Source organism: Electrona antarctica (genome assembly GCF_951216825.1).
Source record: "Electrona antarctica genome assembly, chromosome: 18".
In the NCBI taxonomy this organism is placed as follows: Eukaryota; Metazoa; Chordata; class Actinopteri; order Myctophiformes; family Myctophidae; genus Electrona; species Electrona antarctica.
The window spans coordinates 889,560-905,887 of NC_136799.1; the positions used below are offsets into that span (position 1 = coordinate 889,560).

Below are 16,328 nucleotides of genomic sequence, written 5' to 3' on the forward strand. Positions count from 1 at the left end.
TACGACTGCTGCTCTGAGTCCTACAGCTCTCTGCTGTCTGTCTGGGTACGACTGCTGCTCTGAGTCCTAGAGCTCTCTGCTGTCTGTCTGGGTACGACTGCTGCTCTGAGTCCTACAGCTCTCTGCTGTCTGTCTGGGTACGGCTGCTGCTCTGAGTCCTAGAGCTCTCTGCTATTCTAAATCCTTTAGACCCGTTATTGACCTTATCTTATACCAACCCTGAAACTTAACTTAGTCACGTCACGAAGAATGGTGGTCCCTTATTGGCTGTTGGAGGACACCGACGTACGTACGTACGTACGTACGTACGTACGTACATACATACATACATACATACATACATACATACACACTAGATTTTCTAAACATTTTGAATTTGTGAAAATTACTTTTAGTACTTTAAGTACATTTTGATGCTTTTACTTCCGTATTCCGTACTTTTGAATGACCAGATGAAGAGCCTTGGCTCGAAACGTCGTCAATAAATTAACTTTTTGGAGCATATGAGTGTGAGGGTTCCCTTCTCTTCCCTTCCCTTCCCTTCATATGAGTGTGAGGGTTCCCTTCTCTTTAAACCTGTTGTAGCATATGAGTGTGAGGGTTCCCTTCTCTTTATATGAGTGTGAGGGTTCCCTTCTCTTCATATGAGTGTGAGGGTTCCCTTCTCTTCATATGAGTGTGAGGGTTCCCTTCTCTTTTGGAGCATATGAGTGTGAGGGTTCCCTTCTCTTTTCATATGAGTGTGAGGGTTCCCTTCTCTTCATATGAGTGTGAGGGTTCCCTTCTCTTCATATGAGTGTGAGGGTTCCCTTCTCTTTATATGAGTGTGAGGGTTCCCTTCTCTTTTCATATGAGTGTGAGGGTTCCCTTCTCTTTCATATGAGTGTGAGGGTTCCCTTCTCTTCATATGAGTGTGAGGGTTCCCTTCTCTTTATATGAGTGTGAGGGTTCCCTTCTCTTCATATGAGTGTGAGGGTTCCCTTCTCTTTTCATATGAGTGTGAGGGTTCCCTTCTCTTTATATGAGTGTGAGGGTTCCCTTCTCTTCATATGAGTGTGAGGGTTCCCTTCTCTTTATATGAGTGTGAGGGTTCCCTTCTCTTTATATGAGTGTGAGGGTTCCCTTCTCTTCATATGATTGTGAGGGTTCCCTTCTCTTCATATGAGTGTGAGGGTTCCCTTCTCTTTATATGAGTGTGAGGGTTCCCTTCTCTTCATATGAGTGTGAGGGTTCCCTTCTCTTTATATGAGTGTGAGGGTTCCCTTCTCTTTATATGAGTGTGAGGGTTCCCTTCTCTTTTCATATGAGTGTGAGGGTTCCCTTCTCTTCATATGAGTGTGAGGGTTCCCTTCTCTTCATATGAGTGTGAGGGTTCCCTTCTCTTCATATGAGTGTGAGGGTTCCCTTCTCTTTATATGAGTGTGAGGGTTCCCTTCTCTTCATATGAGTGTGAGGGTTCCCTTCTCTTCATATGAGTGTGAGGGTTCCCTTCTCTTCATATGAGTGTGAGGGTTCCCTTCTCTTTATATGAGTGTGAGGGTTCCCTTCTCTTTATATGAGTGTGAGGGTTCCCTTCTCTTCATATGAGTGTGAGGGTTCCCTTCTCTTCATATGAGTGTGAGGGTTCCCTTCTCTTCATATGAGTGTGAGGGTTCCCTTCTCTTTATATGAGTGTGAGGGTTCCCTTCTCTTTATATGAGTGTGAGGGTTCCCTTCTCTTCATATGAGTGTGAGGGTTCCCTTCTCTTTTCATATGAGTGTGAGGGTTCCCTTCTCTTTTATATGAGTGTGAGGGTTCCCTTCTCTTCATATGAGTGTGAGGGTTCCCTTCTCTTTTATATGAGTGTGAGGGTTCCCTTCTCTTTTATATGAGTGTGAGGGTTCCCTTCTCTTTTATATGAGTGTGAGGGTTCCCTTCTCTTTTGGAGCATATGAGTGTGAGGGTTCCCTTCTCTTTTGGAGCATATGAGTGTGAGGGTTCCCTTCTCTTTTGGAGCATATGAGTATGAGGGTTCCCTTCTCTTTGGAGCATATGAGTGTGAGGGTTCCCTTCTCTTTGGAGCATATGAGTGTGAGGGTTCCCTTCTCTTTTCCAATTCCGTACTTTTACCTGTAACAAAGTAGTTCTAAATTGCAGTATTGGTACTTTTACTTAAGTAAAACAATTGAGTACTTTTTCCACCACTGTGCGTGCGTGTCTCTTCCCTCCTCAGTGTCTCCAGAGGCTCTGGGCCTGCTGCGTCCTCATGGTCCTAATGCTCGTCGTGTCTCTTCTCTCCTCAGTGTCTCCCGAGGCTCTGGGCCTGCTGCGTCCTCATGGTCCTAATGCTCGTCGTGTCTCTTCTCTCCTCAGTGTCTCCAGAGGCTCTGGGCCTGCTGCGTCCTCATGGTCCTAATGCTCGTCGTGTGTCTTCTCTCCTCAGTGTCTCCAGAGGCTCTGGGCCTGCTGCGTCCTCATGGTCCTAATGCTCGTCGTGTGTCTTCTCTCCTCAGTGTCTCCAGAGGCTCTGGGCCTGCTGCGTCCTCATGGTCCTAATGCTCGTCGTGTGTCTCTTCTCTCCTCAGTGTCTCCAGAGGCTCTGGGCCTGCTGTCGGCCATCAGCGTCCTCATGGTCCTAATGCTCGTCCTGTTCGTTTACCTCAACAACAAGCTGTCGTCCAATCAGGAGAGAGGCTCCGCCCCGCGTCGCCTCGACGAGCTCAGCGGCGCCACCGCCGCTACCGCAGGTCACTATGTGTTACTGCACCTTCTAATGATACATAATGTAACACCATGGATCAGCCTGCTGGTCACTATGTGTTACTGCACCTTCTAATGATACATAATGTAACACCATGGATCAGCCTGCTGGTCACTACTGGTTACTGCACCTTCTAATGACACATAATGTAACACCATGGATCAGCCTGCTGGTCACTACTGGTTACTGCACCTTATAATGATACATCATGTAACACCATGGATCAGCCTGCTGGTCACTACTGGTTACTGCACCTTCTAATGACACATAATGTAACACCATGGATCAGCCTGCTGGTCACTACTGGTTACTGCACCTTCTAATGACACATAATGTAACACCATGGATCAGCCTGCTGGTCACTACTGGTTACTGCACCTTCTCAATATTCTGTTCACATTCTAATGATAAATGTAATGATTTACGGCAGTGGTTCTCAACCAGTGGTCCGGGGACCTTGAGGGGGTTCCAGGGGGTCCCCCAGCTAAGTGATGGAGAGTTGGTAACCACCCTTATAGATCTTTAACTCTTGAGAGCGTAAAATGAAAGCAAATGACCCTTATGGGTCCATTTGGTTTCATTTTACGCTCTCAAGAGTTTGCCTGTCATCTCTCCTAATGGTACCAACATCAATACAGCCTGTTGTCTCTCCTAATGGTACCAACATCAATACAGCATGGAATTGTGGAGAAAATCTTATCCAACGATAACAACATTATTTAGTTTTGGGTATGCAAGTCTAAATGGCATCAAATGGTCATCAAAAAGTGCCTACTGGGTTATGACCAACCGGGTTATGACCAACTGGGTTATGACCGGGTTATGACCTACTGGGTTATGACCTACTGGGTTATGACCAACTGGGTTATGACCGGGTTATGACCTACTGGGTTATGACCAACTGGGTTATGACCAACTGGGTTATGACCGGGTTATGACCTACTGGGTTATGACCTACTGGGTTATGACCAACTGGGTTATGACCGGGTTATGACCTACTGGGTTATGACCTACTGGGTTATGACCTACTGGGTTATGACCTACTGGGTTATGACCAACTGGGTTATGACCTACTGGGTTATGACCTACTGGGTTATGACCAACTGGGTTATGACCAACTGGGTTATGACCTACTGGGTTATGACCAACTGGGTTATGACCAACTGGGTTATGACCTACTGGGTTATGACCTACTGGGTTATGACCGGGTTATGACCTACTGGGTTATGACCTACTGGGTTATGACCGGGTTATGACCTACTGGGTTATGACCAACTGGGTTATGACCTACTGGGTTATGACCGGGTTATGACCTACTGGGTTATGACCAACTGGGTTATGACCTACTGGGTTATGACCTACTGGGTTATGACCAACTGGGTTATGACCAACTGGGTTATGACCTACTGGGTTATGACCTACTGGGTTATGACCAACTGGGTTATGACCTACTGGGTTATGACCGGGTTATGACCTACTGGGTTATGACCTACTGGGTTATGACCTACTGGGTTATGACCTACTGGGTTATGACCAACTGGGTTATGACCGGGTTATGACCTACTGGGTTATGACCAACTGGGTTATGACCTACTGGGTTATGACCGGGTTATGACCTACTGGGTTATGACCGGGTTATGACCTACTGGGTTATGACCAACTGGGTTATGACCTACTGGGTTATGACCGGGTTATGACCTACTGGGTTATGACCAACTGGGTTATGACCTACTGGGTTATGACCAACTGGGTTATGACCTACTGGGTTATGACCTACTGGGTTATGACCTACTGGGTTATGACCTACTGGGTTATGACCTACTGGATTATGACCTACTGGGTTATGACCAACTGGGTTATGACCAACTGGGTTATGACCTACTGGGTTATGACCTACTGGGTTATGACCTACTGGGTTATGACCGGGTTATGACCTACTGGGTTATGACCTACTGGGTTATGACCTACTGGGTTATGACCTACTGGGTTATGACCAACTGGGTTATGACCTACTGGGTTATGACCTACTGGGTTATGACCTACTGGGTTATGACCTACTGGGTTATGACCAACTGGGTTATGACCGGGTTATGACCTACTGGGTTATGACCTACTGGGTTATGACCAACTGGGTTATGACCAACTGGGTTATGACCAACTGGGTTATGACCAACTGGGTTATGACCTACTGGGTTATGACCAACTGGGTTATGACCGGGTTATGACCTACTGGGTTATGGCCAACTGGGTTATGACCTACTGGGTTATGACCAACTGGGTTATGACCGGGTTATGACCTACTGGGTTATGACCAACTGGGTTATGACCTACTGGGTTATGACCAACTGGGTTATGACCGGGTTATGACCTACTGGGTTATGACCAACTGGGTTATGACCGGGTTATGACCTACTGGGTTATGACCTACTGGGTTATGACCAACTGGGTTATGACCGGGTTATGACCTACTGGGTTATGACCTACTGGGTTATGACCGGGTTATGACCTACTGGGTTATGACCAACTGGGTTATGACCAACTGGGTTATGACCTACTGGGTTATGACCTACTGGGTTATGACCAACTGGGTTATGACCAACTGGGTTATGACCTACTGGGTTATGACCAACTGGGTTATGACCTACTGGGTTATGACCTACTGGGTTATGACCTACTGGGTTATGACCTACTGGGTTATGACCTACTGGGTTATGACCAACTGGGTTATGACCGGGTTATGACCTACTGGGTTATGACCAACTGGGTTATGACCTACTGGGTTATGACCGGGTTATGACCAACTGGGTTATGACCGGGTTATGACCTACTGGGTTATGACCTACTGGGTTATGACCTACTGGGTTATGACCTACTGGGTTATGACCAACTGGGTTATGACCGGGTTATGACCTACTGGGTTATGACCAACTGGGTTATGACCTACTGGGTTATGACCAACTGGGTTATGACCAACTGGGTTATGACCGGGTTATGACCTACTGGGTTATGACCAACTGGGTTATGACCGGGTTATGACCTACTGGGTTATGACCTACTGGGTTATGACCTACTGGGTTATGACCTACTGGGTTATGACCGGGTTATGACCTACTGGGTTATGACCGGGTTATGACCTACTGGGTTATGACCTACTGGGTTATGACCTACTGGGTTATGACCAACTGGGTTATGACCGGGTTATGACCTACTGGGTTATGACCGGGTTATGACCTACTGGGTTATGACCTACTGGGTTATGACCGGGTTATGACCTACTGGGTTATGACCTACTGGGTTATGACCTACTGGGTTATGACCAACTGGGTTATGACCAACTGGGTTATGACCTACTGGGTTATGACCTACTGGGTTATGACCTACTGGGTTATGACCGGGTTATGACCTACTGGGTTATGACCTACTGGGTTATGACCAACTGGGTTATGACCTACTGGGTTATGACCGGGTTATGACCTACTGGGTTATGACCTACTGGGTTATGACCAACTGGGTTATGACCTACTGGGTTATGACCTACTGGGTTATGACCGGGTTATGACCTACTGGGTTATGACCAACTGGGTTATGACCTACTGGGTTATGACCTACTGGGTTATGACCGGGTTATGACCTACTGGGTTATGACCTACTGGGTTATGACCAACTGGGTTATGACCTACTGGGTTATGACCAACTGGGTTATGACCTACCGGGTTATGACCTACTGGGTAATGACCTACTGGGTTATGACCAACTGGGTTATGACCTACTGGGTTATGACCAACTGGGTTATGACCTACTGGGTTATGACCAACTGGGTTATGACCTACTGGGTTATGACCTACTGGGTTATGACCTACTGGGTTATGACCAACTGGGTTATGACCTACTGGGTTATGACCTACTGGGTTATGACCGGGTTATGACCTACTGGGTTATGACCAACTGGGTTATGACCAACTGGGTTATGACCGGGTTATGACCTACTGGGTTATGACCTACTGGGTTATGACCGGGTTATGACCTACTGGGTTATGACCTACTGGGTTATGACCTACTGGGTTATGACCAACTGGGTTATGACCTACTGGGTTATGACCAACTGGGTTATGACCTACTGGGTTATGACCAACTGGGTTATGACCGGGTTATGACCTACTGGGTTATGACCAACTGGGTTATGACCTACTGGGTTATGACCTACTGGGTTATGACCTACTGGGTTATGACCTACTGGGTTATGACCTACTGGGTTATGACCTACTGGGTTATGACCGGGTTATGACCTACTGGGTTATGACCTACTGGGTTATGACCTACTGGGTTATGACCGGGTTATGACCTACTGGGTTATGACCAACTGGGTTATGACCTACTGGGTTATGACCTACTGGGTTATGACCTACTGGGTTATGACCTACTGGGTTATGACCAACTGGGTTATGACCTACTGGGTTATGACCTACTGGGTTATGACCTACTGGGTTATGACCTACTGGGTTATGACCAACTGGGTTATGACCTACTGGGTTATGACCTACTGGGTTATGACCTACTGGGTTATGACCGGGTTATGACCAACTGGGTTATGACCGGGTTATGACCTACTGGGTTATGACCTACTGGGTTATGACCTACTGGGTTATGACCAACTGGGTTATGACCTACTGGGTTATGACCGGGTTATGACCTACTGGGTTATGACCTACTGGGTTATGACCGGGTTATGACCTACTGGGTTATGACCTACTGGGTTATGACTGGGTTATGACCTACTGGGTTATGACCTACTGGGTTATGACCGGGTTATGACCTACTGGGTTATGACCTACTGGGTTATGACCTACTGGGTTATGACCTACTGGGTTATGACCGGGTTATGACCTACTGGGTTATGACCTACTGGGTTATGACCTACTGGGTTATGACCAACTGGGTTATGACCTACTGGGTTATGACCTACTGGGTTATGACCGGGTTATGACCTACTGGGTTATGACCTACTGGGTTATGACCAACTGGGTTATGACCGGGTTATGACCTACTGGGTTATGACCAACTGGGTTATGACCGGGTTATGACCTACTGGGTTATGACCAACTGGGTTATGACCTACTGGGTTATGACCGGGTTATGACCTACTGGGTTATGACCAACTGGGTTATGACCGGGTTATGACCTACTGGGTTATGACCAACTGGGTTATGACCTACTGGGTTATGACCGGGTTATGACCTACTGGGTTATGACCAACTGGGTTATGACCTACTGGGTTATGACCTACTGGGTTATGACCAACTGGGTTATGACCGGGTTATGACCTACTGGGTTATGACCTACTGGGTTATGACCAACTGGGTTATGACCGGGTTATGACCTACTGGGTTATGACCAACTGGGTTATGACCGGGTTATGACCTACTGGGTTATGACCAACTGGGTTATGACCTACTGGGTTATGACCGGGTTATGACCTACTGGGTTATGACCTACTGGGTTATGACCTACTGGGTTATGACCTACTGGATTATGACCTACTGGGTTATGACCTACTGGGTTATGACCAACTGGGTTATGACCTACTGGGTTATGACCAACTGGGTTATGACCAACTGGGTTATGACCTACTGGGTTATGACCGGGTTATGACCTACTGGGTTATGACCTACTGGGTTATGACCTACTGGGTTATGACCAACTGGGTTATGACCTACTGGGTTATGACCGGGTTATGACCTACTGGATTATGACCTACTGGGTTATGACCTACTGGGTTATGACCAACTGGGTTATGACCTACTGGGTTATGACCAACTGGGTTATGACCTACTGGGTTATGACCGGGTTATGACCTACTGGGTTATGACCAACTGGGTTATGACCTACTGGGTTATGACCTACTGGATTATGACCTACTGGGTTATGACCTACTGGGTTATGACCAACTGGGTTATGACCTACTGGGTTATGACCAACTGGGTTATGACCTACTGGATTATGACCTACTGGGTTATGACCAACTGGGTTATGACCTACTGGGTTATGACCAACTGGGTTATGACCAACTGGGTTATGACCTACTGGATTATGACCTACTGGGTTATGACCTACTGGGTTATGACCAACTGGGTTATGACCTACTGGGTTATGACCAACTGGGTTATGACCTACTGGGTTATGACCAACTGGGTTATGACCTACTGGGTTATGACCAACTGGGTTATGACCAACTGGGTTATGACCTACTGGATTATGACCTACTGGGTTATGACCTACTGGGTTATGACCAACTGGGTTATGACCTACTGGGTTATGACCAACTGGGTTATGACCTACCGGGTTATGACCTACTGGGTAATGACCTACTGGGTTATGACCTACTGGGTTATGACCTACTGGGTTATGACCTACTGGGTTATGACCGGGTTATGACCTACTGGGTTATGACCTACTGGGTTATGACCAACTGGGTTATGACCGGGTTATGACCTACTGGGTTATGACCGGATTATGACCTACTGGGTTATGACCTACTGGGTTATGACCTACTGGGTTATGACCTACTGGGTTATGACCGGATTATGACCTACTGGGTTATGACCAACTGGGTTATGACCTACTGGGTTATGACCAACTGGGTTATGACCGGGTTATGACCTACTGGGTTATGACCTACTGGGTTATGACCAACTGGGTTATGACCGGGTTATGACCTACTGGGTTATGACCTACTGGGTTATGACCTACTGGGTTATGACCAACTGGGTTATGACCTACTGGGTTATGACCAACTGGGTTATGACCTACCGGGTTATGACCTACTGGGTAATGACCTACTGGGTTATGACCGGGTTATGACCTACTGGGTTATGACCTACTGGGTTATGACCTACTGGGTTATGACCAACTGGGTTATGACCTACTGGGTTATGACCTACTGGGTTATGACCTACTGGGTTATGACCTACTGGGTTATGATCTACTGGGTTATGACCTACTGGGTTATGACCAACTGGGTTATGACCAACTGGGTTATGACCAACTGGGTTATGACCTACTGGGTTATGACCTACTGGGTTATGACCAACTGGGTTATGACCTACCGGGTTATGACCTACTGGGTTATGACCTACTGGGTTATGACCTACTGGGTTATGACCAACTGGGTTATGACCAACTGGGTTATGACCTACTGGGTTATGACTGGGTTATGACCTACTGGGTTATGACCTACTGGGTTATGACCTACTGGGTTATGACCGGGTTATGACCTACTGGGTTATGACCTACTGGGTTATGACCAACTGGGTTATGACCGGGTTATGACCTACTGGGTTATGACCTACTGGGTTATGACCTACTGGGTTATGACCAACTGGGTTATGACCTACTGGGTTATGACCTACTGGGTTATGACCAACTGGGTTATGACCTACTGGGTTATGACCGGGTTATGACCTACTGGGTTATGACCTACTGGGTTATGACCTACTGGGTTATGACCAACTGGGTTATGACCAACTGGGTTATGACCTACTGGGTTATGACTGGGTTATGACCTACTGGGTTATGACCTACTGGGTTATGACCTACTGGGTTATGACCTACTGGGTTATGACCGGGTTATGACCTACTGGGTTATGACCTACTGGGTTATGACCAACTGGGTTATGACCTACTGGGTTATGACCTACTGGGTTATGACCAACTGGGTTATGACCTACTGGGTTATGACCTACTGGGTTATGACCAACTGGGTTATGACCTACTGGGTTATGACCAACTGGGTTATGACCTACTGGGTTATGACCTACTGGGTTATGACCAACTGGGTTATGACCTACTGGGTTATGACCAACTGGGTTATGACCTACTGGGTTATGACCTACTGGGTTATGACCAACTGGGTTATGACCTACTGGGTTATGACCTACTGGGTTATGACCAACTGGGTTATGACCTACTGGGTTATGACCAACTGGGTTATGACCTACTGGGTTATGACCAACTGGGTTATGACCTACTGGGTTATGACCTACTGGGTTATGACCGGGTTATGACCTACTGGGTTATGACCTACTGGGTTATGACCTACTAGGTTATGACCGGGTTATGACCTACTGGGTTATGACCAACTGGGTTATGACCGGGTTATGACCTACTGGGTTATGACCGGATTATGACCTACTGGGTTATGACCTACTGGGTTATGACCTACTGGGTTATGACCAACTGGGTTATGACCGGGTTATGACCTACTGGGTTATGACCTACTGGGTTATGACCTACTGGGTTATGACCTACTGGGTTATGACCAACTGGGTTATGACCTACTGGGTTATGACCTACTGGGTTATGACCTACTGGGTTATGACCTACTGGGTTATGACCTACTGGGTTATGACCGGGTTATGACCAACTGGGTTATGACCGGGTTATGACCTACTGGGTTATGACCTACTGGGTTATGACCTACTGGGTTATGACCAACTGGGTTATGACCTACTGGGTTATGACCGGGTTATGACCTACTGGGTTATGACCTACTGGGTTATGACCTACTGGGTTATGACCTACTGGGTTATGACCTACTGGGTTATGACCAACTGGGTTATGACCAACTGGGTTATGACCTACTGGGTTATGACTGGGTTATGACCTACTGGGTTATGACCTACTGGGTTATGACCTACTGGGTTATGACCGGGTTATGACCTACTGGGTTATGACCTACTGGGTTATGACCAACTGGGTTATGACCTACTGGGTTATGACCAACTGGGTTATGACCTACTGGGTTATGACCGGGTTATGACCTACTGGGTTATGACCTACTGGGTTATGACCTACTGGGTTATGACCTACTGGGTTATGACCGGGTTATGACCTACTGGGTTATGACCTACTGGGTTATGACCGGGTTATGACCTACTGGGTTATGACCTACTGGGTTATGACCTACTGGGTTATGACCTACTGGGTTATGACCAACTGGGTTATGACCTACTGGGTTATGACCTACTTGGTTATGACCGGGTTATGACCTACTGGGTTATGACCAACTGGGTTATGACCAACTGGGTTATGACCTACTGGGTTATGACCGGGTTATGACCAACTGGGTTATGACCTACTGGGTTATGACCGGGTTATGACCTACTGGGTTATGACCAACTGGGTTATGACCGGGTTATGACCAACTGGGTTATGACCGGGTTATGACCAACTGGGTTATGACCTACTGGGTTATGACCGGGTTATGACCTACTGGGTTATGACCGGGTTATGACCTACTGGGTTATGACCTACTGGGTTATGACCTACTGGGTTATGACCAACCCAGTAGGCACTTTGAGTGGCACCACACAAAGCCACAAACGGACCCCTCACTAACCTTAATCCGGTCGTTCCCAGTATTACTAACCCTACCCCACGTCGTTCCCAGTATTACTAACCCTACCCCACGTCGTTCCCAGTATTACTAACCCTACCCCACGTCGTTCCCAGTATTACTAACCCTACCCCACGTATTACTAACCCTACCCCACGTCGTTCCCAGTATTACTAACCCTACCCCACGTATTACTAACCCTACCCCACGTCGTTCCCAGTATTACTAACCCTACCCCACGTCGTTCCCAGTATTACTAACCCTACCCCACGTCCCAGTATTACTAACCCTACCCCACGTTCCCAGTATTACTAACCCTACCCCACGTCCCAGTATTACTAACCCTACCCCACGTTCCTAGTATTACTAACCCTACCCCACGTCCCAGTATTACTAACCCTACCCCACGTCCCAGTATTACTAACCCTACCCCACGTCCCAGTATTACTAACCCTACCCCACGTCGACCAGTATTACTAACCCTACCCCACGTCCCAGTATTACTAACCCTACCCCACGTCCCAGTATTACTAACCCTACCCCACGTCCCAGTATTACTAACCCTACCCCACGTCGACCAGTATTACTAACCCTACCCCACGTCCCAGTATTACTAACCCTACCCCACGTCGACCAGTATTACTAACCCTACCCCACGTCCCAGTATTACTAACCCTACCCCACGTCGACCAGTATTACTAACCCTACCCCACGTCCCAGTATTACTAACCCTACCCCACGTCGACCAGTATTACTAACCCTACCCCACGTCCCAGTATTACTAACCCTACCCCACGTCCCAGTATTACTAACCCTACCCCACGTCCCAGTATTACTAACCCTACCCCACGTCCCAGTATTACTAACCCTACCCCACGTCCCAGTATTACTAACCCTACCCCACGTCCCAGTATTACTAACCCTACCCCACGTCCCAGTATTACTAACCCTACCCCACGTCGTTCCCAGTATTACTAACCCTACCCCACGTCGTTCCCAGTATTACTAACCCTACCCCACGTATTACTAACCCTACCCCACGTCGTTCCCAGTATTACTAACCCTACCCCACGTATTACTAACCCTACCCCACGTCGTTCCCAGTATTACTAACCCTACCCCACGTCGTTCCCAGTATTACTAACCCTACCCCACGTACCCCTACCCCCCAGTATTACTAACCCTACCCCACGTACCCCTACCCCCCAGTATTACTAACCCTACCCCACGTACCCCTACCCCCCAGTATTACTAACCCTACCCCACGTCCCAGTATTACTAACCCTACCCCAGTATTACTAACCCTACCCCACGTCCCAGTATTACTAACCCTACCCCACGTCGTTCCCAGTATTACTAACCCTACCCCACGTCCCAGTATTACTAACCCTACCCCACGTCCCAGTATTACTAACCCTACCCCCACGTCGCAACACATGTCGGACCAAAAGCAAACTTCACCTTATCCGCAAAAAAAAGTTGTTTGCGGTGGACACAACAATTATATGAGCAGGATTTGAACCCACTGAACCCAGGAGGTATGGATTGAAAGTCTATTGCCTAACGAGGCATGCTACGAGCTGGAATGATTTTCTAGAGTCCATTTCATTATAACACGCCCAAGTCATGTAAAAGAAAAGGAAAAACCCCGCCCAGTAAGGAAAAACCCCGCCCAGTAAGGAAAAACCCCGCCCATATGTCTGTCAGAAAGCCTTGAGGGTTGATTTCACCCCAACACCTACAGGTGGCGGGTCGGCGCAGGCGGAGAAGTCCAGCTCCTCCAGCGCTCCAGCGGAGCTGCCGGCGGCGGCGTTGGGCTCGTCGTCGTCCTCCGACAGCGACGAGGAGCTGCTGGGCCAGTACCTGCACCACCCCCACCACCACCACCACCACCCCCCCCACCAGGAGGGGGCGCCGTTGGCAGGCCGCACCGCCAGGGGGAGCTCGCTGCTGCGGAGCTGGGACTGCAGGCCCGCCGCGTACGATGGCTACAGCAGCGAGGCCTCGGCGCACGACGGTAAGTCTGTCGTAACACTTCCTACTGCTGAGAACTCAAGGTTCCCGGTTCGATCCCTGTGGGATCCCCCAGAGTTAGTGTCGAAGTGTCCTTGAGCAAGACACTGAACCCCTAATTGCTCCTGATGTGCAGGTTGGTGCCTTGCATGGTTTCAGCTGCCATCGGTGTGTGAAATTGAATGTAATGCACAATCTATTTAAAGGTGTGTGAATGTGTGTGTGAATGTGTGAATGTAATGCACAATCTATGTAAAGGTGTGTGAATGTGTGTGTGAATGGGTGAATGTAATGCACAATCTATGTAAAGGTGTGTGAATGTGTGTGTGAATGGGTGAATGTAATGCACAATCTATGTAAAGGTGTGTGAATGTGTGTGTGAATGGGTGAATGTAATGCACAATCTATGTAAAGGTGTGTGAATGTGTGTGTGAATGGGTGAATGTAATGCACAGTCTATGTAAAGAGCCTTGGATAAAAGCGCCATCATAAATAAATACTGAAACCAGATATAATCATTAAGGAAAGTGTATGCACTATACACTATGTGTACTATATGTAAACTCTTCATTTCCATTTTCCAGACATTCAGTTGCAACAAAAAAATAAGTCGACTACCTTTTTTCACTGACGTAAACGAATTAAAAACTAGGCTGTGATGACAAAAACTAAGATGAAATACATTTACAATTTTGTCAACAAATACAAACTAGACTAAAATGTTATGGAAGGACTATAGTCTCATTGTTATGGAAGGACTATAGTCTCATTGTTATGGAAGGACTATAGTCTCATTGTTATGGAAGGACTATAGTCTCATTGTTATGGAAGGACTATAGTCTCATTGTTATGGAAGGACTATAGTCTCATTGTTATGGAAGGACTATAGTCTCATTGTTATGGAAGGACTATAGTCTCATTGTTATGGAAGGACTATAGTCTCATTGTTATGGAAGGACTATAGTCTCATTGTTATGGAAGGACTATAGTCTCATTGTTATGGAAGGACTCTAGTCTCATTGTTATGGAAGGACTATAGTCTCATTGTTATGGAAGGACTATAGTCTCATTGTTATGGAAGGACTCTAGTCTCATTGTTATGGAAGGACTCTAGTCTCACTAATATACCTTCGACAGTCAGCCTCTCCTTTGTGAGTGGTGCAACCACGGAGCTATGTGTGTGGGTCGGTGGGTGGGTGGCTGGGTGGGTCTGAGCACGAAAACAACATGGTTGTTTTTCACCACCTGTGTGCAACCTAACGCACACAAAGACACACACGCACATATTAACTGATGATTTTGGGTGTGCCAGTATAGTACAGTACAGTAGAGGCACCCCCACACGGTAACTGTCATTTCTCAACCGTTTCGGACGCGGGGCGGCTCGCCGGAACCGGGCCGGCACCTTGGGTGCGTTCCTGTGGGTCTGGAACTCCCCCCGCCCCCGGGGACCCCCACACGGAGTTGCACCACTCACTTCGCACGGGTGTGATTTTTTGACCTACTTCTACATTCTTGCTTTTAGTTGAGCTTTTAGAATCCTTGTTGTCTATTCACTGCATTGCCTTATTCACTGCTATTATTTCAATGTTTTTATTTTATTTTATTTCTTGCTCTGTAAAGCACTTTGAGTTGCATTTCAAACACTGACACACTAGTAGTGCCAGAGTGACAATAACAAATGTAGTTCTTGCATCTCAGTCTAGTAGTAGTGATGTCTCCCTAGTAGATGACACTCTATGGTCCACACCGTAGTAGATGACACTCTATGGTCCACACCGTAGTAGATGACACTCTATGGTCCACACCGTAGTAGATGACACTCTATGGTCCACACCGTAGTAGATGACACTCTATGGTCCACACCGTAGAAAATAGACTGTTATAGACTAGTAGTAGTGATGTCTCCCTAGTAGAGGACACTCTATGGTCCACACCGTAGTGATGTCTCCCTAGTAGATGACACTCTATGGTCCACACCGTAGAAAATAGACTGTTGTTAAAAACTGGAGAGCACCCGGAGAGAAAGTTTGAGCCGGCAGAGAGCAGCTTGATGGTTTGATGTTCGCTCGTGGTTTATTTCAACAAAGTACACACAGCAGCACAGCATACTCCTCCTCCTCCTCCTCCTCCTCCTCCTCCTCCTCCTCCTCCTCCTCCTCCTCCTCCTCCTCCTCCAGCAC

At 47.4% G+C, this 16,328-nt stretch overlaps 1 protein-coding gene across 1 annotated transcript in view; it reads left to right on the forward strand.

Annotated features, from left to right (window-relative positions):
* Positions 1–16,328, forward strand: part of syt14a (synaptotagmin XIVa) — a gene marked incomplete at both ends in the record, with an annotated part of 64,987 nt that overhangs the window by 20,272 nt on the left and 28,387 nt on the right. Inside the window, 2 exons of the mRNA XM_079528662.1 lie at positions 2,566–2,727; positions 13,877–14,149. Of these exons, the coding sequence (XP_079384788.1) occupies positions 2,566–2,727; positions 13,877–14,149 (435 nt within the window). The remainder of the gene's footprint in view (positions 1–2,565; positions 2,728–13,876; positions 14,150–16,328) is intronic.